Below are 26,389 nucleotides of genomic sequence, written 5' to 3'. Positions count from 1 at the left end.
TTCCATCTTTCTTTGTTACTTACCACAACAAACAACGTTTTCTTTACACCATCAGATACATGCTGTCCAGCTGCCTTCACTTCAATTTCATGATATCCCAGGGTTAGTGGTACAATAATAAACGTTGCAGCCACAGATGAGGAAGGTGGGATTGTCACTTCTTGACGGAACTTCTTCTTGGCAGTAGAGAGACTGCAGAAGTGTTCATTGTAGGTCCAGTATACATACAACTAAACCAAAAACAACAAGATGACCGTTTATGAAAGACGAATGACTGAGACGTAAACATTCTCAGGTTAATTGACTCATCTTTCTCATTTCTATGACTGTAATGTGGTTGACTTGCCTTCAGCCTAATGTTTTGATAGTTGTAGAGAATGGCCCGTATCTCTACTTGTTCATTTCTCACCACAGAATATGGAAGCTTCAAATCAATGAAGAATTTCATCATCACCTGAATATTATGAGGTTTAGACACACAGATACCTGCCAAGAAAATGTAGAAACAAAAGAGAACATCAAATTCCATGTGATTGATTGCAAATATAATCTATGTAGAATGTACTTACAGTACATCACTTTTTTATATCCCCATGATCCTGAGTTACATCCTATATTATACTCCAGAGCTGCACTCATTATTCTGCTGGTAAAGTCACAGTGTACATACATTACTTATCTAGTACTGATCCTGAATAACATCTGTTATTATACTCCAGAGCTGCACTCACGATTCTGCTGGTGGAGTCACTGTGTATATATACTACATTACTTACCTAGTACTGATCCTGAGTTACATCTGGTATTATACTACAGAGTAGTGATGAGCAGCATAGGCAATATTTGAATTTGTGATATTTCACAAATTTTTAGCTGAAAATTCGCAATTGCAAAAATCAGCAATGTAATATGCACGTATTGTGTGCGCAATTTAATTCCCTATAGCAAACAATCAGACAAAGACTAGATGCCAAAAGCCGGGTATATGCAAGCCAACAACCTATTCATGAGACAGGTACAGTCAGCATACCTTACAATAGCAGCCTTGTGCATTATGAGGACATTCAAGAGCAGCTCTCTATCCACATAGTCGAGAACCTTTCTATACTGTTTTGTCATGTGAACTAATTTACATAAACATGGGGACATGGCAAAGACATGCAAATTAGCAGAATCTGCCGCGTTTTTTAGCTGAAAATACTATTTGCATGTCTTTACCATATCCCCATGTTTCTGCAATTAGTTTACATGACAAAACAGTATAGAAAGGTTATTGAATATAAATGTTAGGACAATTAGAAAACTGAAGATTTTATGCAGCCCTCCTAAGCAGTGAGAGAAGAGTTAGCTGGCATCCCAATTTTTTTTTTTACAATTTTAGTCACCCCAATGATAATGATCTAGGTGCGCAGGTCTCCCAAGCCATCCAACAAAAAAAAATCAAGCAACTATGAGGCTTTCTGGCTCTTAGTCAGATAAGAGCTGGTCTTCAATGTCTCATTTTACACAAGGCTGCCATTGTAAGGTATGCTGTCTCTACCTGTCTCATGGATAGGTCGTTGGCTTGTACATACTAGTGATGAGCAGGAGGTGCCATATTCGATTTTGCGTATTGCAAGTTTAACTGTATAAGGCAACTTTCCTATTGGTTGGCTATCTAGAATTAAGGAAGATAATGAGTATATCGCTATATTCTTTATATTCGTTAATTCTAGCAAGCCAATAGGAAAGTTGCCTATGGACAGCTCTAAGTTGGATTAGCAATGCCACAATATTACTTTGCCTATTTTTTGCAATAAATAGAATAATGACTCAGTATTCTATTTATTGCAAAAAATAGGCAAAGTAATATTGTGGCATTGCTAATCCAACATAAACCGTCGTCAGCTGATTCCACCTAGATGTCTACAGAACCTGTTCTATTGAACGCTTATACAAGTAGAGCCCCCTGACAGAGTGGAGAGGGTGTCAGCAGTAAGTTTGTGTTGACGTCACTGATTATTTTGCCCTTCATCTGATCCGTCAGAACAATAACCCACCCAAAAACTGATCCTGTCTGTTGAGGATCCGCCTTCACTCGATGCACACAGCAGTTATATATATGCATATATACACACCACCAATACAGGGGCTATTATATATACTACCACTACAGGCAGTATTATACTACGTGAGAGCATTCTAAATGCTAACACTACCGGGGGCATAATCTTTCAGGGGGCACTACAAGGGAGCATTATAATACAGGGGGCACTATGGAGTGGGGGTAAGAATATTATATATACTAGCACTACGGGAGTGAATAATATTACAGTATAATTCCCTTCTGTAGTACAGGGGGCACTATAGGAGGGAGGCATTATAATCCAGGCCAGACCACTACAGGAGGCAAAGACGAAAGTCATCATGGCGATCTTGTCCGAATTGAGAACATGAGGAAAGAGAACATCTACAACAGAGGAGACATCACTGGATGTAATAGGTATGTGGCACTATATTGTCCTGTATTTTTCACAGCACTATATGTAATGTGTATCACCAAATGTGTTCAACAGCTGGGCTGGGGTAAATGGGTTGGATAGAGAACTTGGAAGGTAGGTGCCATTTAAATTTTCACATCAGGCAGAAAAATGGCTATAATCAACCCTGTGTACACTCTTCATGAGAACAAGAACACTTACCTTTACTGTCAGACAGGCTCACTGCCAAAACCTCCCATGTGGTGATTGAATCTTTTAAGAAAACAGGTAGATACTTGGTGGAGATCCTGTCAAAAAAATGTAATAGAAATTCATAGTGTAACCCCCAACATATCTGACAATATTGGACAGGGTGATCATTAATGCTGATAACACTTAATGATTTCCAAAATTTAAAGAGTTGATAAAAATGAAACATTTCCTATCAGGTAATTTTGCATTAAACAATGTCATTTTCTGATGTCATAGTCCCTTTAAATGGGACTTAGGTGCAGCACCAGGCACAGCCCATGGACAAAAGTGGCGGTATTTCTGGAAGATAAAAAGTACCGTATATTCTTTCATCCATTCACATACAATCCATTTAATAAGTTGACTCACCCTTTGCCATCTGGTGCTTCATTCATTACCTCTGTCTTCCAAAGCCAGCTTTCTGGGAACTGTGTTCTGGATGTTATCTCAGCATCATCAATAAATTCTTCATCTTCATCACCTGATAAAAAAAATTAATCTTAAAATATAAACCTGGTCACACAGGGGGTCATTTACTAAGCTGAATACACTTATATTAAGGTGCAGATTTCGGCGCAACAGCTACAGTAGTTGCGCTGCAATCTGCAACTTCTTCCCGCTCATGCTAGGTCTTAAAAAGGGGCAGTGGCGCGGGAAGGGCTGGCAGGGCCGTCACATTTACCATTTTCTAGGCCTGTTTTAGGTGCAGAAAAAGGTCTAAATGTAAGACAGCTAGGAAGAACTGGAGGAGGATCCACCAAAGTTTTGGTGAGGGCTGAGATAAAAAGTTCCTAAGTGCTTCATTCACAACCATACAGGTAAGTATCTATCTGTAATAGTCTCCATCCACCATCTGTGGGATAACTGCAAACTAGACATTCAGCATGCACGGGGGAAATCTTCTAAAAAAAGGCCAGAAGTAGTGTTATTTCTCATGTATACACACACTGTGCTATTGATTAATGCTAAATCTGTTGAAAGATCACGTATACTTTAAGTACCCAAAGGTAAATAATCAATGGAGAGCTGTGAGGAGCGCCCTACGGGCAGAGAGGAGAGTCCTTGCCAGCAAGAAGCAGACTGAGGTCTAGTCTGCTAGGGAGTTAAAATAGGCAATTCTGTTGGCTAGGAAGGCATGCAGGACCAGCTGGCCAGAGCAGGAGAAGACGGGTGAGTGAAGCAAGGTGGCAGCAACGGGAGAGCGGGATGGCAGCAGATTTGGGCATTGACATAACAGAGTCCTAGGGTACATCATAGTGTGATACACAAATTTTGAGGCCAATCAGAGCACTTTTGCTTTGGTTAGAATCGATTTGGACCCTAGACAAATTGGTCAATCGACTTGACCGAATCGAACCTGAATTGAATTTTGAGCAATTTGTTCAACTCTAGTAGAGTTCAAGCTTGACATGAAGCCTGGGGATCTTCAATGTTACCAATTATTTGTTCCAGCTGAAATGGGCCTTCTGGCTTATGAAACCCATGAACCCCTTGGATTTCATCAGAAATTCAGCAAGGAGGTCCAAGTTTCCCATGGAAGCATGACAATGTATAGGAAGTTCAAAACATACAAATAAAATGGAAGAGAGAGAGAGAGAGAGAGACAAGAAAGTGTAAAGAAATGTTCTAAAAAAGTTTTAAAAATAAAAAACACGACAAAAAAATCCTAATTCTAAAAAATTATACATCATTGGTATCTCCAGAAGTATTAAATTATTACAAAAATTTAATTATTTAACCCGCACGGTGAATACCATGAAAATATTAAATAACTAGCAGTGCAAAAACTTTTTCTTCATCCCACCCTTCATTTAAAGATCATCTGTCAGCAGGTTTGTACCTATGACACTGGCTGACCTGTTACGTGTGTGCTTGGCAGCTGAAGGCATCTGTGTTGGTCCCATGTTCATATGTGCCCGCATTGCTGAGAACAATGATGTTACTATATGTGAATGAGCCTCTAGGAGTAACGGGGGTGTTGTCGGTACACCTAGAGGCTCTGCTTTCTCTGTAACTGCTGCATCCTTTCCTCTTTGATTGACAGGACCAGGCAGTGTAAATGTGATGAAACCTGGTCCTGTGAATTAAGGATGTGGCAGTTGCAGAGAGAGCAGAGCCTCTAGGTGTAATGGTAACGCCTCTGTTGCTCCTAGAGGCTCATTTGCATATATTAAAACATCAGATTTCTCAGCAATGCGGGCACATATGAACATGGGACCAACACAGATGTCTTCAGCTGTCAAATGTACCTACGACAGGTCAGCCAGTGTCATTGGTACAAATCTGCTGACAGATGCCTTTTAAGTCTCTGCTCATTCTGGGCTTAGGAGTCATTTTCACTGTCCTAATCAGTAAATAACAGCTAATTTAGCTTGTTTTACAGGCTAGGGCAGCGCTAAAGCCCACCCATTAGTGCCGGTGACGTCACTGGGAACACTGCTAGGCAGAAGCAGAGTTTACACTAGACTGTTGACTGAATACAGCATTCACAACAGACTATGGACTGACTGACCGCAGCATTTACACCAGACTATGTACTGACTGACCGCAGCATTTACACCAGACTATGTACTGACTGCAGCGCTTACAATAGACTATGGACTGGCCACCAAGTTGGAGAAAGGGCATCTGTGGCAGGTGGACCCTAGAGGAGTGTAGCGTCAGCAGATAGCCATGCATCTAAGGGACATGCTCATTCTCTCAGCTACATTAACGTTTAGATTATTGGGGCCTCCATCACTCTTTTTGCCCCGGGGCCTCCACCTTGATAAGAACGCCAGTAAGTAGGATCTTTTCTAGGCATTAAAAGAACGGATGTTTTGAAGAATAAAAATCTTTTCCCCGTCATATTATATATGAATCTGCTTAGCTTCTCCTGCTTATCTCTGTTGCCTACTCTGCTAGGTGAGTTGGGCCCTCATGCTGACATATTTAAGGGTTTTTTATTCATAATCTATGATCATTTTTTTTCACATCTTACTTCTTCCATCTTCATCAGTTGTTTTGAGTGCACTCTCAACTTCCCTTTGCTTTTTAATATGTTTGCAGCAATCAAGGAAAGCGGCGATACATTTCTCTCCATCCATAATGAGGTGAGTCCGACGTTCACAGCTGTAACCCATAGGGTTGTCGAGCATGCCGTCTTCACAGCATTTCTTCTCCAGCCCTATATATTGTGATGCTGGAAGGATAAAGTAGATCATTGTAGGCTTTGTAACTACTCCAAAAAATACAGAAGCATAAATGTGATTGAGGGAATGAAGAAATGACAATATATTGTCCCAGTTTTACCTTTTTTGTTCCGTTCTTGAATAATTAGACCAGAGGAACGTCTCCTACGCCTCAGATTTGGTTGACAGAAAGGCTCTGTGGAATAATTTGACATTGAATAACTTTCAAAATAAGCAGCTTCAAGCTTCCCAGCTCCCCTTCATTTAACATCAAGAGGTCCATCAAATGTGCTCTAATTTTTTACTAAAGAAGTCTGTTACAGTTAGTACATCCTTAAGATTCCTCCCCAATATTGGACTACCCTTCCCACCAACAGAAGTAAGGCATATGACAGTAAGTGAGTGAGTAAGTGCACCTGTGTAAGGGTGGGTCATGCTAGAGGGCGAAACCACAGTGGAACAGAGCCTTTAAGCAGCTGAAAATTGGGCTGCCTGCATGGTAGTGACAGTGGGTAGAAGGTTAGGTGTCAACAGTGTCAAAATTGTAGCCCTGTACCTGGGAAGATGCATATGTTGGAGAACCACCGTTGCCACCTATTCTTTGTGACTGTATAGAATGTACAATCTATACATCGTCTCAAGAAGACTGTGTGCAATTAGTTTAGAGGCTATAATATTATGCTTCTGTATCTCAGTAAAGTTCACCGTTTTCTACTGTATCTTGACTGTCATTGATTTTATTTGTGACACATTCCCAGCCTTCTGCTCAGCTTACTGTACATATGTAGTATCCCAGAGGGACACTACCACTCCTACATTCCTATTGCTAGCCTGTTTGCCACCATTGTATTAGTTTGCACCACCAACTGTACCACCAGCAACAAAGTGTAATTTTGTTATATGCAAAATGTAATGTAATGTACCTGGTTCACTAGCAGGTGGCAGTGTACCTGGCAGAGATCCTTTCAGGGTAGAACTTACCATTCCATTCCCCACCCCCCACTCCTTAGGGGCAGAAGTGGGTTAGTCCTACTTTCTACCAAGTCAAGGGTTGCAGGAAGCTGGAGTGGAGTTGAGAGTTGGAGCGAGAGAGTGAAGCAGCATGGTGCGGAGAGGTGAGGCTTCCACTCATTGCTGCTTGGGAAAGTAGCTAAAGGAGCAGCCCACTCAAGATATATAAAAAGCCTTAGTACCCTACTTAACAAAACGGGTCACATGATACCTCACTCTCATAAGAAACAGTAACTGAAGCTGATAGGAACCATACTGAAGCCAAAGATCAGAACAGCAGCAGAGCGATTAAGCCAAGTATGCCAGTTTACCCTTAGCCTGTTGGAGCCAAGAGCCAAGAGAAAGATCAAGCATTGTTTGGATGACACAAGTTTATTGCAAGTAATACCATTAAACACCGTTTACGTGACACAAACTATTAGGCCTACAACTTACCACTCGGCATTCCTAAACACTGAAATTCAATTGCCCTGGGGAGCCGATCATTGCACAACAGTGAAACCACAGATTTTATGGGTGGTCCTCTCAAAGAAGATGGTTACAACATACACAATATATGATGGAGCTAAACATCTTTCACAAGAATTCTGGTCAAGATCAAAGAGTGCTCTCCTCACAAGGAATGTCCTTTTGAAAAGGTTTCATTTTATAAAGTTCCTCAAGTATTTCCTTATGTTTCAGAAGTGGCACCAAAGTTTTATGTCTCAGAAGTGGCACCAAATGTGTTGCCTATCTCTGAATCTACTAAATAAATTAAACAGAAAGGTCTGTTGAGTAATATTTAAAACCTTTTTTTTACCATTACTGACCAGATGCTTTTGTGAAAAAGACCAGATCAGATTTTGATGTTCCATTCTGAACTTTTTGGGGCTGTTGATGTCCATAACCTGAAATGTTTTTTGTTTAAACACTTTCGGAGAAAAGTACAATAACTTGACTGACTTGTATAAATCTCTGTGGCTAGAGAAGTAACTCAAGTGTCATCAAAACCACACGTGGATTATAGTTCTTCAAACTTTTTCAAAATTACCATTAGAACCTAACTAGACATGGCTCTGAGAATATCCCCATACTCGATTGATCAGTGATTGTTCCAGTTTACGCAGATCCCGACCCAGCCTCTATGACATTTCAAATCAGAAAGACAATTTAAATATATGATAAATGATCACCTGATCTCTGAGGAGTTGCCATGTTGTAGCTTGTTTGCAGGGCAAGACCAGCATCATAAAACACTCCTGGTGCGTTGGCACCGCTTCCTGGTGTGCAACCAATGTCATATTTTTCCACCGAATCCCAGACCTTAACAGAACGAAGAATGACTTTCAGTGAACACTGTGCTTTGCATATGTAATAACTATTGTGATGCATGTTGCTTAACTATTACTCACCTTTCGCTGGGAGATCTTTAGTTTATTGTTGATCACATAGACACCTTTATCAACAGCCACCAGTCCAACGGCAGCTTTATGGTCTGCTTGTAGTTTCAGCCTCAAGGAGGCTCCAGGCAGCTGAACAGCATTGTCTTTGTCCTTATCTCCTGTTATCGACAGCTATAGGAAACAGTCAGTCATTAAAATATTTTCTTCCATCTCCTAGGTCAGCATGCTAACTTAGGCCCCCAAGGTTCGGGCCAACTTTCACCAAACAAACTCACTCATTTCTCGGGAGATTGCCCCTTTCATGTGGTACCAACAATCCTCTTTTGTTGGGTGAGCATGAACAAGTGCAGTAGAGATCATTTATTCACATACTGCAGTGATCCATTATTTGCATGATAATATCCATTATTTGCATGCGGAAATGATGGCTGCTGTAACGTTCCTCATTCCTGATTATTGTCCACTCTTTCAACCTATATAAGCTTTCATCACAGCTTTCTAGTCGAGTCTCCCTACCCTGTAATCTATATGAATTATTGCCTGTTATCACAACAGTTTTTAGATGAGACTTCATTGTTACTGAGACAGGAAGTGATGTCATTTGATAGATGCAGACAGGATGACATCATTTAAGATAGACATGATGTTACTGAATTAAGGTTTTAGGATTATATCTTTGGGGAAGATAAAGCTCTTGGGCTGTAAAGATACCATTGCGCTCCTATAATACCAGAGATAAGTAAGAAGAGAGTAAAGGGAAGGGGAAGTGTCAAAAATTCTTAAAATCATGACCTTTGTCAGGATAATTATAGGCCCGAAAGAAGGGACGAAACTAAAGAAAAGGGGATAGTAGAGAAGAAAAAGACATGCAACGGAAGGGGAGAACTCAGTTGATGGCAAATAAGTTTGACCCTATAATTTGGAAGCTTATAGATCTGTAGATACCAAACATTGTGTGCTATTTAAAAAAAATTGGCAACGATAGCCCAATTTTCACAGGCTTGTAAGTTGTAGTGTTTTCCCCTGTTCCAAAATAGAGGGGGAAAAAACATAATACTGGTACTACTCTCCCTAATGGTGAATTTTCTTACCGTCCCCATACAGGTATCCTCCACATCAATCCAAACAGAGTCAGCCACAATTTCCCGAACTGCTCCAATGGTCACGGTATAGTATGCCAAAATGCGGAATGAAGGGATAAATTCTTCTGTTATTGGCAGTAACATAGTCACATGACCCTGGCCCTTCTCCCTCACTTGTGTCCCCACCTTCATTATCCTTCCTTTGTTCATTATCTGTAGAAAAAAGCATCAATGTCAGAGAACAGAGAATCTGGGAAAGTTTGGTACATTTTTTGACTACTTTATCCGAGGAAACTACTTGCAGATAGCAAGGTTACTACAACTCAACCTCCATGCCGCAAGTGCTCATTAGTGATACACTAATGTATAGGGGTTGGGGATCATGACCATATTATGGATCCATCTTGTAGTACATATCTGTAATAAAGCAGTTGTAAAAATGTGTGGTCCCTAGTATGTACAATATCATACAGAGGTACGTTTAGGTTTTTTAAAACAATCGGTCCATTTCCAAAGTAGATCAAAGATTAACCTACATGGTGAGATCAGATTTTTTTAAATGGTGCTCTACTAACAGAAGAGGATCTCGGTCAGTTTAGGATCCCGTATTGCCTCAAGATGATATAAATATAAGGGAAATAGTAATCTCTTTCATTCTAATGTCTATACATTCAGCACGTTTGTTATAATGGGCCCTCATGACAGCATGAAATATGGGACTGGCTTCTGCTGTCCATGTTAGTTCATTATCATGATTTGTCAAGGTATGTCCATGCATTTTATGGACAGCCTATTGATTTCCATTTTGCCTGGGGTGGCGCTGAACTGGCTGCCAATTCCACCACAGATTGCAGCTGATCAATGTGGCTGTCAGAATGGAGATACTATATGGTTATCTTATTTTAAGGGTACTGTTCCAACAAAAAAGCTGAGAACCCCTCTCCAAAAATTTATATAGGTTAAACCAGAGAATAGAAAAGGAAAATTACCACATAGTTGAATTGGGTGATCTGGTTTTGAACGGCATTGTCATTGTTCCGGATATTAAAGGTGATCACTGCATTCTCTCCTAGTTTCAATTCTCCTCCAGTGATACTGAGATGTAAGTAGTTGCCATGGAGGGGTTTGTAGGCAAAGGCCGTCATAGTGGCAAAAGCTTGTTTTTCCTTGGGTATTTTGTCATCTGTTGTGGACACCTAGAAGTAGAGAGAAGAATCTGTGCCATCTACAATGGAGTAGTAATAAAATGGTAACTGTCTAATAACCAATATTCATAGTCAATAGTCAATATTCAAGTCAAGGAGAGTTTCGGTCGGCAGTCGGAGGTGCACGTGCCAAGATCAGTCCCAGTGGAATATAGAAGAAATCCCGACACTCGCTATCTTCAATCAGTTAATTTTTTATATTGTTCTCGAAAATAGTTATAACTAGAGATGAGCGAATTTCTCAAAAATTCGATTCAGCCTGTTCGCCAAATTTTCCGAAAAAGTTATTTGTGGCGAATCGCGTTAAAAACAGCTATTTCCTGGCTGCAGGGAGCCTTTATAGTGGAGTAGAATAGAGATGGCTTTGTGGTTTGCCCGGTTGTCGTTTCGCGGCGAACTTTGCGTGTTCACGATTCGCCAAACATGCGAACATATGGAAAAATTCACACCCGCCATATTCTTTTACATTGTGAAAAACTTTGACCCATGACACATTCATCAGGTGGTACAGGACAGCCAATTGAGACGTTTCAGCACATGGACACACCCCCTACCTTATAAATAAACCTGATCTGGCCGCCATTTTACATTCAGTGTTTTGCCAGTGTAGGTAGAGGTGGCTGTGTGGAGCAGGGACAAGCTGTTAGGGACACCAAACGCTAGCTAATAGGGCCACAAAAGTCATTTTAAGGACTAGTATAGGTGTGCTATCGATAGGTGTGATACACAGAGAGGTGTGATATACTTATAATATACTTTTATAATGAGTCAAAAACACATAGATCTATATAATGATCACCTGGAAGTCAGGGGCCTAGGGGCTGGGGACTTACTAGGGCCATTTTTATAAAGAGTAAGGTTTCGGACAGGGTCACTCTTATCAGGGCGGGTGGTCTGTGGTTAGGCTATCAGAGCCAGAATAGCACCCCCTGTAGGGCAATATCAGGGACCATTCTTTGCCCACCCTGTCCTTCAATACCACATCATCATCTAGCCCAGGGATGGATGTTTTTTTGTTTTCCCTCCTGGATTTATCGATGTGCACTGGAACTTCCTGGATTGTGGTAGGACATATGGTTTCTGATTTGGTGTCGCCAAGCACCTGATTTAGTGCTGCCGAGCACTTGTTATTGCCTACCACATCTATGCTTTTTGGTTAACTTTAATAATTTCATTTATTTTCATTTTGAGGGATATCTTTTCAATTCACAAGTCCGCAAAATGCGTCCGCATCCGTTCCGCAATTTTGCGGAACGGGTGCAGACCCATTCATTTTCAATGGGGCCAGAATGTGCTATCCGCATCCGCGGATCCGCACTTCCCCATCTGTGCTTCCGTTTCCGCAAGAAAATAGAAGATGTCCTATTCTTGTCCGCAATTGCAGACAAGATTAGGCGTTTTCTACACTTACGGACGTGTGAATGGACCCTCATAGTAAAATTATTAAAGGTTACGTTTTATCTTTATGTATAGTCTAATGGATTGCCTTCCTTGTACAATGTTATGTTAGACAGTATATTATAGTGCATTTGTATTGTGCGGCAGTTGTGTGCGGTTCTGCTGCGATACTGCAGGTATATAGAGGGACAAGCGTTATTGGAACAAATCATTTCTACTGGTGTGATATACCAGTCATCCCCCAAAAAAACAGATTGAAGCGGGGTGTTATATACCAATATACTTTCTTTATAGTGCACTTGGGTACTGTATAGTGCATTTGCGCATGTGCGTACGCGAAATTATATTGCCAATATTTTGCATTGAAAACAAAAATGAATGGAGATCGCAAATTCAAATAATACATCTGGTATGTCACTGTCCATGTTGTGGGACTATTTGTGCCCTTCTAGTAATTAAATATCAAATATGAGCTGAAGTTTTTTTCAGGTTCGCCTGCCATTAAAATTAATGGGACCCGTCGCAAACTTGCGGTTCGCAAACATTTGATCGCGTTCGCGCACCGCCCCGGCAGATGTTCGTCCATCACTAGTGTAGAACACTGTGCCTCGCAGTAACACGCATAGGTCTTCTGTGGTAGTGAAACAATACTGGGAGTCAGTATGACACGCAGATCACAGGCGTCGCTCTTAGAATCACTGCACACTTCACTTACTTGGGCATTTATGGGGCCAAAACTGACCAAATAACTCAAGTGTGAACTCAGCCTTATTGGTCAATGTTAGCACCAGGTATGAAGAACAGTGCAGAGGCACAAGATCCTACTATAGTGTGGGATACCACATATATGTTAACATATGTATTTTTTTACTGGACTCTGCAGGATACAAAAATGTAGAGTGCTGCACATTTGTATACAGTAACTTTTTTTATACATCAAATGGATAGAAAAACATGATGTGAACCCACTGGGGGGGCGGTTGGTTCGTACACAAATTTACTGTGGTCAGTTCTAACTAGTGAGGGCTCCTTACACAGTATAATGACCCCCATACACTATATTGACCCCCAGTGCCCCTCCATACAGTATAACCACCATTCTGAATGGGGGCAACTTTGGGGTCATTATTCTGAATAGAGGGCGACTGTGGGGTCATTATACTGTGTGGGAACCCACTGAGATTTATCGCCCAAGGGCCCACATGAACCTGGAGCCGACCCTGGCTGTATCAAACAGCACTTGCATCCCAATAACAAGAATGGTTTGCTGGAATTACAGAGCTGTATAATGGCAATTTGGATCCCCAGTCAGTGCAGCAAGGTGTAATAGGATTGCTCCTATTACCCAGGCTGAAACCTCCCCTACTGAACCCTGTTCTGCTTCAATACAGTGTAATATTTCCTCTCTATCCTTTCCCTGAACTTCTAATTTTGAAGTCTTTCCTAGCACTGTCCCTAGCGCCTGCTGATGTCTCTCCCTGCACTAAATACACTGGAAAATGGCAGAATCCAAGATGGCTGAGGCTATTTATAGGGCTGTGACATCACAGGGGTGGCTGGCTGCTGATTGGCTGCATGCATGGAATTACGGGTGGTCCCTCGTTCTCAGAGTTTCTTGCTCCATGTCCTAACACGTGCAGCAGCCATTTTAGGCAGAAAAAATGTGATTCGTTACCACGAAGCGTGAGGAAATTTGGATTTGGTGCGAATCAAATTTTTCCTGAAATTCTGATCGAATTCCACTTCGTCAACTTCGATTCGCTCATCTCTAGTTATAACTATATCTGTGAACCATAAACAATAAAATAAATTAACTTATTGAAGATAGTGAGTGCTGGGATTTCTTCAATATTCAAGTCAACACTGCAGAACCATTAGGCTTTCCATCCATTAAAATGGTATTCCAACAATTAAATATTGATGACCTATCCTCAGGATAGACCATCAAAATCTAATTTGTGGGAATCCGACACCCTCCACCTCTACCGACTAGCTGTTCCTAACCTCCACCTGGACCGACTAGCTGTTCCCACATAGCTCCATCACCTTTGTACACAATGGATGTAACCAGCTCCAATCACTACATGGTTGATGGAGCTGTGAAGTTCTGATGCCAAATTTCAGAGCCAGAGCTACCCTGGAACAGCTGATCGTCAGGGGTGCAGGATGTGGGACTGCCGCCGATCAGAGAATAGGGCATTAATGTTACAATCCTGGAATTTAACACCTCCACTAAGTTCAGAATTTCCAAACATTCATTATTAGTCTATTACAAATGGAGACATGTCCAATAATAGAAATATTACTGTTATCTGCAGATTGCTTATGTCTGAGCGAGTATTCAGGGGCAACCGAGCGGTTCCATCTTCCAGAGTTGATCCTCTGACACTTCCTGGTTCTGCTATAACAGGGACACGATGAGCCGGAGACCCATCAGGATTAGTAACAAACACCTGAAATGGATAAAACCAAAAATAAGATTCTTGAAATAAAAAAAAACACCCAACATGTGCCATTCAGAATCCTGTTATCTTTTTATGTGTCAGAGGGGCGTTTCATCTTTCTTGGGCAGTAGATGAAAAATATAATTGTACAATAAAATGCAATATGAAATCAGTGCACTTACCATAAGATCGAATGTCATTCCGGGCTTGAAATACTTGGATGTTTTTGTGTATAGAATTTTATAGGGAGATTCCACAATGAAGATGTTATTCAGCTCATATTCCACCATATCACTGCCTGTAAGAGAAGCAGCCGTACATTATACTGTATTTACATGGCTATGATTAAACGGGTTGTCCCACGAAAATACATTTCTCAAACCAGAACCTGGATCTGAATCCTGAATAAAATCACATTTAAAGGCTATGTACACCTTTGGGGACAATTTTTTTTTATTGAATTGTACTTATTTTGAGCTAAAAATAAGTTTTTCGATTGGTCTTTATTCAAAATATGGAATCCTTTTTTGTGTACAAAGCTGCCATGCTCTAGCAGAAGCTAGTGGATTTTTTGTCTTTTCCGTCATCTGGGGAGCAGATGGACTCCTTATTTCTGCTCTCTAACCTTATAAGCACTCATTATAGCTTAGTTATCTTAGGCTAGTTTTACATTAGCGTTTTTGCGGATCCGTCATGGATCTGCAAAAACACTTCCGTTCTGATAATACAACCGCATCCATCCATCATTAACGGATCCAGTTGTATTATGTCTTCTATAGCCAAGACGGATCTGTCATGAACACCATTGAAAGTCAATGGGGACGGATCCATTTTCTCTGATACAATAGAATACGGATCCATCACCCAATGACTTTCAATGGTGTTCATGACAGATCCGTCTTGGCTATAGAAGACATAATACAACGTCTTGCTCCGCACCACATCACAGACAGAAAAACGCTGCTTGCAGTATTTTTCTGTTCACGATGGGGACACAACCAAATGGAACGAAATGCATTCTGGTGCATTCCGTTTTGTTGTGTCAATGAATGGGGACAAAACGGAAGCGTTTTCTTCCACTATTGAGATCCTATGACGGATAACAATAGCGCAATTGAAAATGCAGATGTGAAAGTAGCATTACTGATAAGAATGTGGCTTAAAAAAGTGTTTGTGACTTCTTAGTAGTTTAGAGAAGAGGGTTATTAGATGACCGGCACAAAGTAAAAGTGAAAGTACTAGTCACACAGTTAGAAAAACAGTTAACCCTTTGTGACAGAATGGCTCAATATTTTTTAATAAAGGCCAATTGAAAATGTGATTTTTAGCCAAAAATTAGTGAAATGCAATCACAAACAAAAATTGCCTCCAAAGGTGTACATAGCCTTTAATTAAATATTTAGTATAGCCACTGATTTATTCGATAAAATGCATTCGTATAGCGCCACCTGCTGTTGGTTCTTTGCCTTATTACTCTGTTAATCTCGCTGAGGTGCTCAGTTCCATCCTTCAACTGCCACCAGCCATATTCCTATGATAATTACAGGAAGAGAGCTGAAGCAGAGAGTCCCCCCAAAGCTATGATAGGGAAACAGCTGCAGCAGAACAGATATGCTTCCTGAGATATGTTAGGGAGAGAGCTGCTGCAGGAAGGACACACCCCGAGCTGCAAGTGGAGCAATATGACAGCATAGATGTGCCAACCAAGGTAGGAATCATCAAGGCAGCTGTAATACTATTAAGGAACTGTATAGCCAGGGGAGGACTGGGAACTTAAAATGGCCCTGGGAAAAAAAAGTAAAAGTGGCCCCATGTTGTAGGCGGGTCCAAACTGGAAGAAGGTAGGCAGGGACAACATAAGTAGGTGAGGCCAGCAATATCGTAGTGCAGCACAAGATACCGCCCTAGCAGAACCAAATACCACAGTGCAGCACATAATATTGTCACCCCCGCTGCATTATTAAACTGTATCACCATCCTGAGGACTTGAGTTCAGGAGGGCAGCAGCATCCGCCATAGTACCTGGTGCTCCTAGTATCACCTGGTACTTGCTGTTTATAGCATTAATTAGCGCTGAGAGCATCAGATTGTTATGTACCCAGCCAGCGGCATCAGGAGGGCTTGAAAGGCCCCCTGGGCATCGATTCACCAGGAAATTTCCTTGTAGGGTCTATAGACAGTCCGCCCTTGTATATAGCATTATTATTTGAGCACTGTCATTTTGGCTGTATACTATATTAAACTGCTGTGTGTTCACTGAATGGAATTTTATGTCAGAGACTACATCAAAACATTTGCCACTATATGTTAGTATTATTTACACTCTGTTATTGGGGCAGCATTATAGCAGTATTATATCTAGTCTTTCTCCCTCCATACAGAAATGGCAGGGGCTCCAGTCCTTATACTTTTGCCTAAAAGTCTCTCTAGACCTTGATCTGGCCCTAATGCCAGCGATATCTGATTTTAATAAATGTCCCAAATAGTTCTATAGTTGATTTGATCAAATATCTAATTAACAAAAAAGTTTTCTAAAGATGTGTTCATGCAAATGATACTTTATCTCCAAGTAAAAAAATGATATTTGAGGTTATAATGATTGACATTTCTATATCATATGGGCAAAACCATCTGTAAAATGTCAATTTTCACTAATTTTTTAAAGCCCATTTGTCTCTAGCTTAGAAATGCAATGTAATTTGGAAAAGACTAGAAAAAAATACATTAAAAGGGTTTTCCGACACGTATATACTGATGATGTATGATTAGTATCTGATCAGTGGAGGTCCAACACTTTTATAGTGGTTGTGCTTGGTATCGCAGCTGAGCTCCATTCACGTCAATGGGGCTGAGCAGCATCTAGGCCAAGTGACCAATGACTGTGACATCACTGGCCTAGGCAAAGCTGAGAGAAGGCTCAGGCACTACTGTGAGCGGCATTGCCTACTCAAATAGCTGATCATCAGGGGTCCCGAGGTCCGACCACTACCGATCAGATACTGATGACCAATCCAGAGGATAGGTTGGTACTATCTAAGTCTCGGAAAGCCTTTAAATTAAAGTAGAAATTTGTGCGAATTTTGAGCTTTCTTGGGAATATTTGATAATTTGGCATTTATCAAGATCGTAGAAAAGGAGAACAATCTATCACTTTGTAAAATCTTCATGCGCTTTATTGGTATCGTAGCAAATAATTCACAAGCAAAAAACCTTCACCCAAACAGCAGTTGCAGTTGACGCGTTTCGAACACCACTTTGTTCTTAGGATACTTTCACACTAGCGTTAATATTTTCCGGTATTGAGATCCGTCATAGGGACAAAACATAACTGAACAGAACGGAATGCTTTAAAATACATTCCGTTCCGTTCTTATACCGGAAAGCAAACCGCAACATGCATTCCGTCCTGGGATGCGGAGCAAGACGCATCCCTCATTACCCACAATGCAAGTCAATGGGGACGGATCCGTTTAAATCTAACACAATAGAAAACAGATCTGTCCCCCATTGACTTTCAGTGGATTTCATGATGGATCCGTCTTGGCTACAGGTATGTTGAAGATAATGCAACCGGATCTCTTCATAACGGATGCAGACTGTTGTATTATCAGAACGTAAGCGTTTTTGCTGAACCCTGCCGGATCAAGCAAAAACACTAGTGTGAAAGTAGCCTTAATCGTAACTCAAGTTACAATTAAGAACACAGAGGTATTCAAAACGCGTCAACTGCAACTGCTGTCTGTACGAAGGTTTTTTGCTTGTGAATTATTTGCTACGATACCAATTAAGCGCATGGAGATTTTACAAAGTGCCTCCTTTTCTACTACTACATTGGATTTGCCTGGTTCGGATCCGTGCACCAAGTCATTAATGTGGAGGTGAGCTGGATTTTTCTTTAAACAAGTGACATTTATCAAGATGCCAGATTATAGATATTTATCTGCCTATGTCTACATAAAGGCAAGACCATGGCGATATTTGTTTCTCTTACCTGAATCAGTAATGACAGTAACAGTCACAAATATGCTCCATTGTAACATGTCTCTCTCTTCTTCAAAGACCTTCAATAAGTCCTCTCTTTTCAAAACGGCAAAACCTGCACCCTCGCTGATCTAGATAAGAGTTGTAAAATCACAGTCAACATTGTCTATGCCATGGATGGCCAACTGGTTAAATTGGTTGTTTCTTGAAGACAGACCTTCCATACTCAATTACAGAATAGGAATGTCAATGAGAAGGTGCTCCCACTCAACGGAAAACATAAGCCATCTATCCATTCATCAGAATAGCTGCTATGTGATACTATATATGTGGCAGCTTCCACTCTGGCAGACTTGAATCATGAATGTATGGATGGCTAAATAGACAAACATCTGGCTTACGTCAGCTTTCTCCTTGTATGAGCCACAATGGAGAGCTGTTCTGTAAGGGAAGCTCCCACTTCGGAGGACTTGAGATTACATCACATTGCCTGCCATACACTTCAATGGTCATCATGTAATGATACATATCTGCCTGGCGACATCTTCACCTAAGCAAAATCAGTTGTTTGCCAGGGGAGATAGGAGCCTGACCCATGGCCTTTTCTGGATACAGTACCACTCTTGTCCATGGTCTGTGTCTGTTAATGCACCTTAACCTCAGTCACTTAACGCTGAAGTACTAGGCACCGCCTATGGACAAGAAGATTGATACTGCAGAGAAAGCCTATGGTCCATCAGTCTCCACAGTATAAAGTGCTATGGATCCAATACTGCATTTTGGCTTCCATTTATTAAAGAAGCTATGATGCAGATGTAAACAAGCTCTAAATTTAAGAGTAAATGTATTTATAGAAGGAAGAAGAATATAAACTTAGAAGAAAAAATATATATTACATCTACTCTCCTCAAGGTATCTGGCAGAGTTTTCTTCTCGTTGTCTCTCTCGAGCCCAAAGATCACAAAGGCTTTTCCTTGAACAGATTCACCATAGAGATAGCTGATGAGAAAAAAAAACTATGTTTTACTACCAGTCACATTAAAATCTCATTCATAGATGTCAGTGACAGTTGGAATAAGTCCCAAACATCTCTAGAACTGATGAAAATGCAACATGGCCATGGCTTCTACTCACGTTGCCTCTATGTCCACTCTAAAATCTTTGTCTTTAATGTAGAAATATTTCTGAGATGCAGTCACTTTTATTTCAAAACTTGGTAGAACTGAAATAAATGCAAAAAGGAAAATGAAATTGACCATTTTGAATCCCTGTAAAAGTCAATCTTGGGGAACGCAAAGTAACGCAAAGTAAAAAGACATCATTCAGACCTGTATAGTTCGATACTCTACATAGACATCTGGTGGTTGGAATGTCCACTGCACTAATAAACAAATGTTCAAATGCCCTATTTTTGTAATTTTCAATTTCAAATGAGCCAGAGTGAAGAGCATCTAGAAAGAGCATCCATCTTTTAAAGGCACCAGAACACTGACCCATTAAACACACAGTCCATTCATTTTAACAGGCACCATGTGATGCTTCATTTCCAGTTTGGTGAGGCTGAACAGAAATTGAGCATTCACTGCCAAGTTCTCCAGCAGATTTGAGCTGATCACTTATGATGCCAGAAATGGAACATATCATGATCAGCTTATTTTGGGAGGTCAATTTTGTTAATTTGATCACATGTCCAAATCAGAATACCATATTTGAGGATCAGACAACAGTAAGGCTCTTGCTTTGTCCTGTTCTTACCATATTCATTCACTTCAAATTGTGTGGTATAATTCTGAATCAAGGTGTCCTCAAACTTTGCTGATACTGTCCATATTCCCAAACTGTTAAGAAGACAGAAAAAGTTTATCATTATTTTCATCTTTGTCGTCATGATAAATATATGATCCTCAGGGGATGCTGCCCCCTACTTCCATGTTTTTGTTTCTCACCTTACAAGATCGGGCAGTTTATGAGACATGGAGATGATTCCGGTTTTGGAGTTTTGTTGAATAAGATCTTTTTTGACTATGACATTTTCTGGAGTCTATGAAGAAAAAAAGAGCTTCTTAATTAAACAGGTATGGTCCAACACAGTGACCCAGTATGGTGGTATTTAGTGCACGTACTTCTTCTTAAGACTAGTCACCTAGTCTACATATGTGGACCCAAGGAAGACTAATTCATGATGGAGTCCATTTCTACCCCATAGTTAATGATGTACATGGAACTGTCAAGCCTGGTGTACACTGGCTCGGTCTTAGAAGAGTGTGACCTGTGCAGCCATCCTTGCATAGTGGTGATTGCAATGATCTGATTTGTGGTGCAGACAACTGTGATACTGTCATTTGGGCACCATACAATATAATACCGTCAATTAGTCTATCAATAAGGTTTAGCTTTGCGCAACGTATGACAATATAACCATATAATGTAAGATCTGCCTTGAATCTACCTGGTGCTGACACTGGCCACTATCCTTAATAGCTAAAACTGCTCCATACAAAGTAAGTAGGGTTCCACCACATCACTCTCTGTAGTAACGCAGTATAACACTTGGACTGTATAGCACATTGTGTCAAAGAAAGCAGTCTTACCAGGAATTCAATGATCACCGGTTTGCTCACTGGTTTTAGTTTTGGGGTCATGGTGAAAATCCTGTATAAAACTTTGTAAGAAAGAAAGAAGAAATCTGTAAGTACCATGTACCGTATATAGGTTTCATTATAAATGGGTCAACAATTTATTGTATGTCTTTATATTCGGAATCTGTTTTCTTCAGTATTTACAGATGTAGAATATCTCATCACCATTGCTCTTGTTGCACTCTCTGAGTTTAAAGAGAGCATCGGTGATGCCCTCATTGCACCAAAGGCCTCCTAATTTACATATTGAAAAAAAGTATCGCAACTTGGGAATGGAGCCTCTGATCAACAAGAGGAAAACAACATTTGAATCAGATGAACCACAGCTATGTGTCTAGGCAAACAGTTTAATAAGCAGGTTGCTGGACAGATTCAGATATAATGCAAAATATATAAATTATATGATCACTATGTCATATTTCCACACTATAAATATACACAGATGTAGCCAAGCTAAACTTGACTCTGAAAACACATGGCACAGTGTCTTGTGATAAAAGCCATTGAAAAGTTAGTTATCTTTTTCTTGACATTCTTTACTTAACGCGTTAACCATCAAGTTTAGCTCGGCTGCATCTGTAAGAAGCTCCATTGATAAACGTCTTTCAAGATATGTGATGAGTGTTATCCAATCAAAAACTACTCATCTGGGAGCATATGGTCCCCCACTAAACCAATCAAGGACCAGCTTTATCTCATTCAAAAGAATTGAAAGGATCAACCTCCAACACAAAATTTATGCAGCCAGTATTTTCCCGGTTTTGATTGGAACCATACATGACTTAAATTCGCAAAAGAGGAGAGAAACGCTATCCAATGCAAAAAATTTTGAAAAGCTGGGAGAAATTCTGAAACACCTGATCTTAAGCATAGAGAAGGGGAAATGAGACATATTAAATTCAACAAAGTTAATCTAAAATCTCTAGGACTTAGTGTGAATATATAAAAAAAAATCCACTTCAAAAATGAATACAAATTTCTATGTCTCGCAAAAATCCACTCCTTTTCTTTTTTTCACTAATTGTATTTTTATTGCCCCACTAGGTGGATGGGTAATCTCTGAAAATAAAATTATGGATTCATCTATTTTTTCCTTACGTGCACAAATTTGGAAACCTTTGGTGAACCAGGCAAAATGATAACAAGAAGTAGCAATATCTATATTTAAAGCTAATGGGGAGTCTCTTTTGAAGATCCAGACCAAGTCAATCTTGTATCAATGTTGTTGAAAGACACTGTATAATTTTTTTGTCTTCAAGAACTATACATGTGGATTCCCATTTTTTGGTGGATAAAGGAATTTATTTGTATTATGTCATAACACTGTACCTGTAGATCCTGGGGTGTAGATGGGTTTGTCAGTCTGTATGAATATATATCCACTTTGATAGGACACCAGGACAACTTTCTCCAGATTGCAAGTAGGAGACTTTACAGTGATGTACACATACTGTTTCTTATTTGGGTCTTTTTCCAGATTATTTGAGGGTATCTTAAAAAAAAACAAAAAAAACAGCAGAAATTGAAAAGATGGAAAAGGCTAAACTCTTACCCAGATTTATTAACCACCACATAGAATCTACACTACAATCTAACTACAGAAGCATCCAGAATCAGGACCAAGACTGAAGAGGATACTGAGCACAATGACTAGACTGAGACTGGAGAACATCAATAATATCTGTTCATGGTAGAGATAACCCACCACTAGTCGCCACCACCAGGAAACATGGGTTACCATTACCCAGAGGAAAAGACAGGTACGTGATGTGCCACCCAAGGATGACTTGAATGCAATCTTACCGTCAACTTAACATCTCCAAAGAATTTGTTATCGCTGTTCACAGAGACTCTGCTCGAAACTAAAGTATATTTCTTTCGGGGAAAGTCATGGGCAGTTATTTCAGCATTAACCGTAGTACCGTGTCCATCTACTATTATGGTCTCCTCGCTGTCCACACGCAGCACGTTGGGTGTAATCAGGCTGCATCTGGTAGAAGAAATACATGAAGAGAAAAGGTCAATATCTGAAAACTGATAAAAAGTATGCCCAGTTTGATTACCTGCAGAGGTGGACTGGCCATAGAGCCTACAGAAAAAAATTCACAGTGGGCTGATGCCCAGGGGGCCACAAGAGCCCTTCTCATGACCAACAACCATGGTAAGTAATGATCTGACACTCCCCTCATGACTCCAGAATGGAGTAGTAGAATAAAACATGGCAGCTAGCACTGGCGACCTCAAAAAGGTAGTTTCTGGAGAGATATTTTGTGCTGCTGGCAGTATTTTGTGATGCATTGTGGAATTTGGCTCTGCAGGGGTAGTATAATGTGCCACAATACGGTATTGCTGGCCCCCTCTACTTGTGTTGCCCTGTGTTCTGTCAATTTGGACCCAACTACAAAATGAGGCCACTTTTAGTTTTTTCTTTCCAGGGCCACTTTAACTTCCAGTCCACCCCTGATTACGTGTCCCCTCAAAGGAAGGTTCAATGGGGTTGTCCATGGTTATAAAATTAAGTCCGTTTTTTTTCTCTTTTTAGACAAAATACTCCTTTCTTGTTCATGGATTGCATCTTACATTGCAGCTTAACTAAAAAGACATCTTCTTGTAGAGGATAGTAGAGGGAAACCTCTTTGGGAGGCGGTCTCCTCAAAGAAAACTGCCAATATGCATAATATACTGTATGGTGGACAAGAAAATCTGGTCTGAATAATGGGGTCTCATCTATCTATATCTATCTATCTCATATCTATCTATCTCATATATATATATCTATCTATCTATCTATCTCTATGTTATATCTATCTCCTATCTATCTATCTATCTATGTTATATCTATCTCATATCTATCTGTCTCATATCTATCTATCTCATATCTATCTATCTATCTCATATATACTGTATCTATCTAGTCAAGACCAAGAAAAATCCAGCTTCCAAGATGCAAAAGGTGGAATATTTATTGTGCGTTTAAAATCCAATGCAAGACATCACAGGTTACAGTAACGCTTTTCAGACCGCAAGTAAATCAGGGTCCTTCATCTTTTTGTCATGATGAAGGACCCTGATTTACTTGCGGTCTGAAAAGCGTTACTGTAACCTGTGATGTCTTGCATTGGATTTTAAACGCACAATAAAGATTCCACCTTTTGCATCTTGGAAGCTGGATTTTTCTTGGTCTTGAATATTTTACAGCAATCAAGTCCGGAGGTTGCCATCCGTGCTCCAGGCAGGTGGACAGTGGGTGAGAGCTGCTTTACTTTCCCTGTTTCATATCTATCTATCTATCTATCTATCTCATATCTATCTATCTATCTATCTGTCTCATACCTATAAATCACATCTATCAAATATCAGAGTATTATAAATTTTTGTTTTGTGGCTTATCAAAGTGTAAGGCAGTTATGGAAGCTTGTAAACTACATTTACGTTTGTGCAGAAGCAATTTTGTAAGAGTGACTAAATATAAAACAGTTGGATAATATATCTATCTATAGATATTTAGAGAGACAGATACAAGATAGATAGATAGATATAACATAGATAGATAGATAGATAGATAGATAGATAGATAGATAGATATAAGATAGCTAGATAGATAGATAGATAGATAGATAGATAGATAGATAGATTTTAATGCTAATAAAACTTTTAGAACTTGTTAATTGAACACACACTGCGGTCCAGCTCCTCTAGACACATCAGGTATTGAACCCTTGGCTATTTAACCCTTTTATTCTTTTATAACATAGCAATAGACAAAAACACAATAATAAGCATCACAATCTCACTGATCTCTGCCCTGGGATCTGCCCGCTATGTCCACTGCATCTTATTTTCACATAGTAAATAACAGTCAATGCACATATGACTCTAGATGTTTAGGGTCAGGTGATACTTACGGTTGCTGTGCGTAGGACCCAATGAGTCCATACAGTAGAAGAAGACACAGAGCTCCTAACCCCATGATGCTGCCTGGGGTATCTGCTGTTTGCAGATATGGAGGGGGGTTATAAAGGATTTTAGCCTGAGCTCTCTTTCCTTGACCCTATAGCCTTTTTAATCAGTAACTGAAGAGATTTAAGGTTTAAGGTAAGCAAACAATTGGCTGGGGGACAAGTACCGGAATGCAAATTCAACACTGCCGGGAAATCACATAGCTTCAGGATAAAAGACCATTGCTCAATCCAGAGCAAAGTGAGAGAGAAGAAAAGAGCTGATAATAGTGAAACAATAGAACAAGGCAGCATGCTATTTACATTACAACTAATGCAAAACCCTGGAGCTATTGCCCCATCCCCCACAGACGCCAAGGAACTGAAGAACATGCTCCTCAAGTACCCCCTAGGTAAATACCCCTCATAAAAGGATGGATACCTAAATCATCTCTCATCCCCCTCCCTTTAGGATGTGTGAATACACAGAGACATAGAGGAGAGAGATCATTAAATGGAATAGAATGTCTCATGCACACGACCGTATGTATTTTGCAGTCCGCAATACACAGATCCACAAAACATTCGGACGACGTCCGAGTGACATGTGTATTGCATCCATTGTAACAATGCCTATCCATGTCCGCAAAACAGACAAGAATAGGACATGTTCTATCTTTTTTGCGGAACAGACTTGCGGACATATGGAAATGGAATGCACGAGGAGTCATTTCCGTTTTTTTTTAAGTGAATGGTTCCGCATGCGGGCCTAAAAAAAACGGAACAGACATGGAAAAAAATACGTTTGTGTGTATGAGCCCCGAGGTCCATGTGAAATACTTAGCATGAACCCATTTTTTTCCAGTACGCGAGTGTCAAATACTACCAGACAATGTAGAACTCAAAGTGCCAGCCCCAAATTTCTGACAAATTTACAATTGTTTTTAAGTGGAAGAAATTGCAATTTAAAAATGTTCACAAAATTTTAATTGCAATTTTCCCTTGGCCCCACTCCATGTCTGCTGCTCCCCTTCACATAATACTTTACCAAACTGGTACCTGCAGCCAATGCTAGGGGGAGATCAGTGCCTAGGAATTTATATAGTTACCACTGACTGCAATGGAAACTGCAAAACCTTTTTGCACTGAGCCCCTTCCCCCCTTAGTGGTGGCTGAATCAAAATGCAGTGTTTTTATGTTGGGAACAAAAGAAGCACTTCAGTCCCTAGGGCCTGTGTCCCCTAGGCCCTGTAGAAAGTATGTCACTCAGTCAGGGGTTTATTTCTGTGTTGAGTATTTGGAACTAAGAGGAGCAGAGCAGATTAATATATAGTTTTATAGGAAAAGAAGCAGCATAACCTGTAATATACTGATAGAATTTCCTGCTCATTCTACACTTAGGAGTCCAGTGGGCGGTCCTAATCAGTG

At 40.2% G+C, this 26,389-nt stretch overlaps 1 protein-coding gene across 1 annotated transcript in view; it reads right to left on the bottom strand.

Annotated features, from left to right (window-relative positions):
* The window catches only part of LOC122927155 (venom factor-like), a 61,420-nt gene extending 36,335 nt beyond the window's left edge, over window positions 1-25,085 (bottom strand). Inside the window, 21 exon segments of the mRNA XM_044278752.1 lie at window positions 24-230; window positions 347-486; window positions 2,682-2,767; window positions 3,081-3,192; window positions 5,692-5,892; window positions 6,003-6,077; window positions 8,065-8,194; window positions 8,284-8,445; window positions 9,366-9,569; window positions 10,346-10,552; window positions 14,266-14,412; window positions 14,586-14,701; window positions 18,395-18,515; window positions 19,281-19,383; window positions 19,519-19,606; window positions 20,140-20,222; window positions 20,331-20,425; window positions 20,976-21,046; window positions 22,353-22,515; window positions 22,827-23,013; window positions 24,929-25,085. Of these exon segments, the coding sequence (XP_044134687.1) occupies window positions 24-230; window positions 347-486; window positions 2,682-2,767; window positions 3,081-3,192; window positions 5,692-5,892; window positions 6,003-6,077; window positions 8,065-8,194; window positions 8,284-8,445; window positions 9,366-9,569; window positions 10,346-10,552; window positions 14,266-14,412; window positions 14,586-14,701; window positions 18,395-18,515; window positions 19,281-19,383; window positions 19,519-19,606; window positions 20,140-20,222; window positions 20,331-20,425; window positions 20,976-21,046; window positions 22,353-22,515; window positions 22,827-23,013; window positions 24,929-24,993 (2,763 nt within the window). The 5' untranslated portion in view covers window positions 24,994-25,085.
* Between the last annotated feature and the right edge of the window lie 1,304 nt (window positions 25,086-26,389).

The sequence above is a fragment of the Bufo gargarizans genome, chromosome 2 (assembly GCF_014858855.1).
Source record: "Bufo gargarizans isolate SCDJY-AF-19 chromosome 2, ASM1485885v1, whole genome shotgun sequence".
NCBI lineage: Eukaryota > Metazoa > Chordata > Amphibia > Anura > Bufonidae > Bufo > Bufo gargarizans.
The sequence above is the reverse complement of the archived record's forward strand: the minus strand, read 5'-3'. Positions and strand labels throughout refer to the sequence as shown.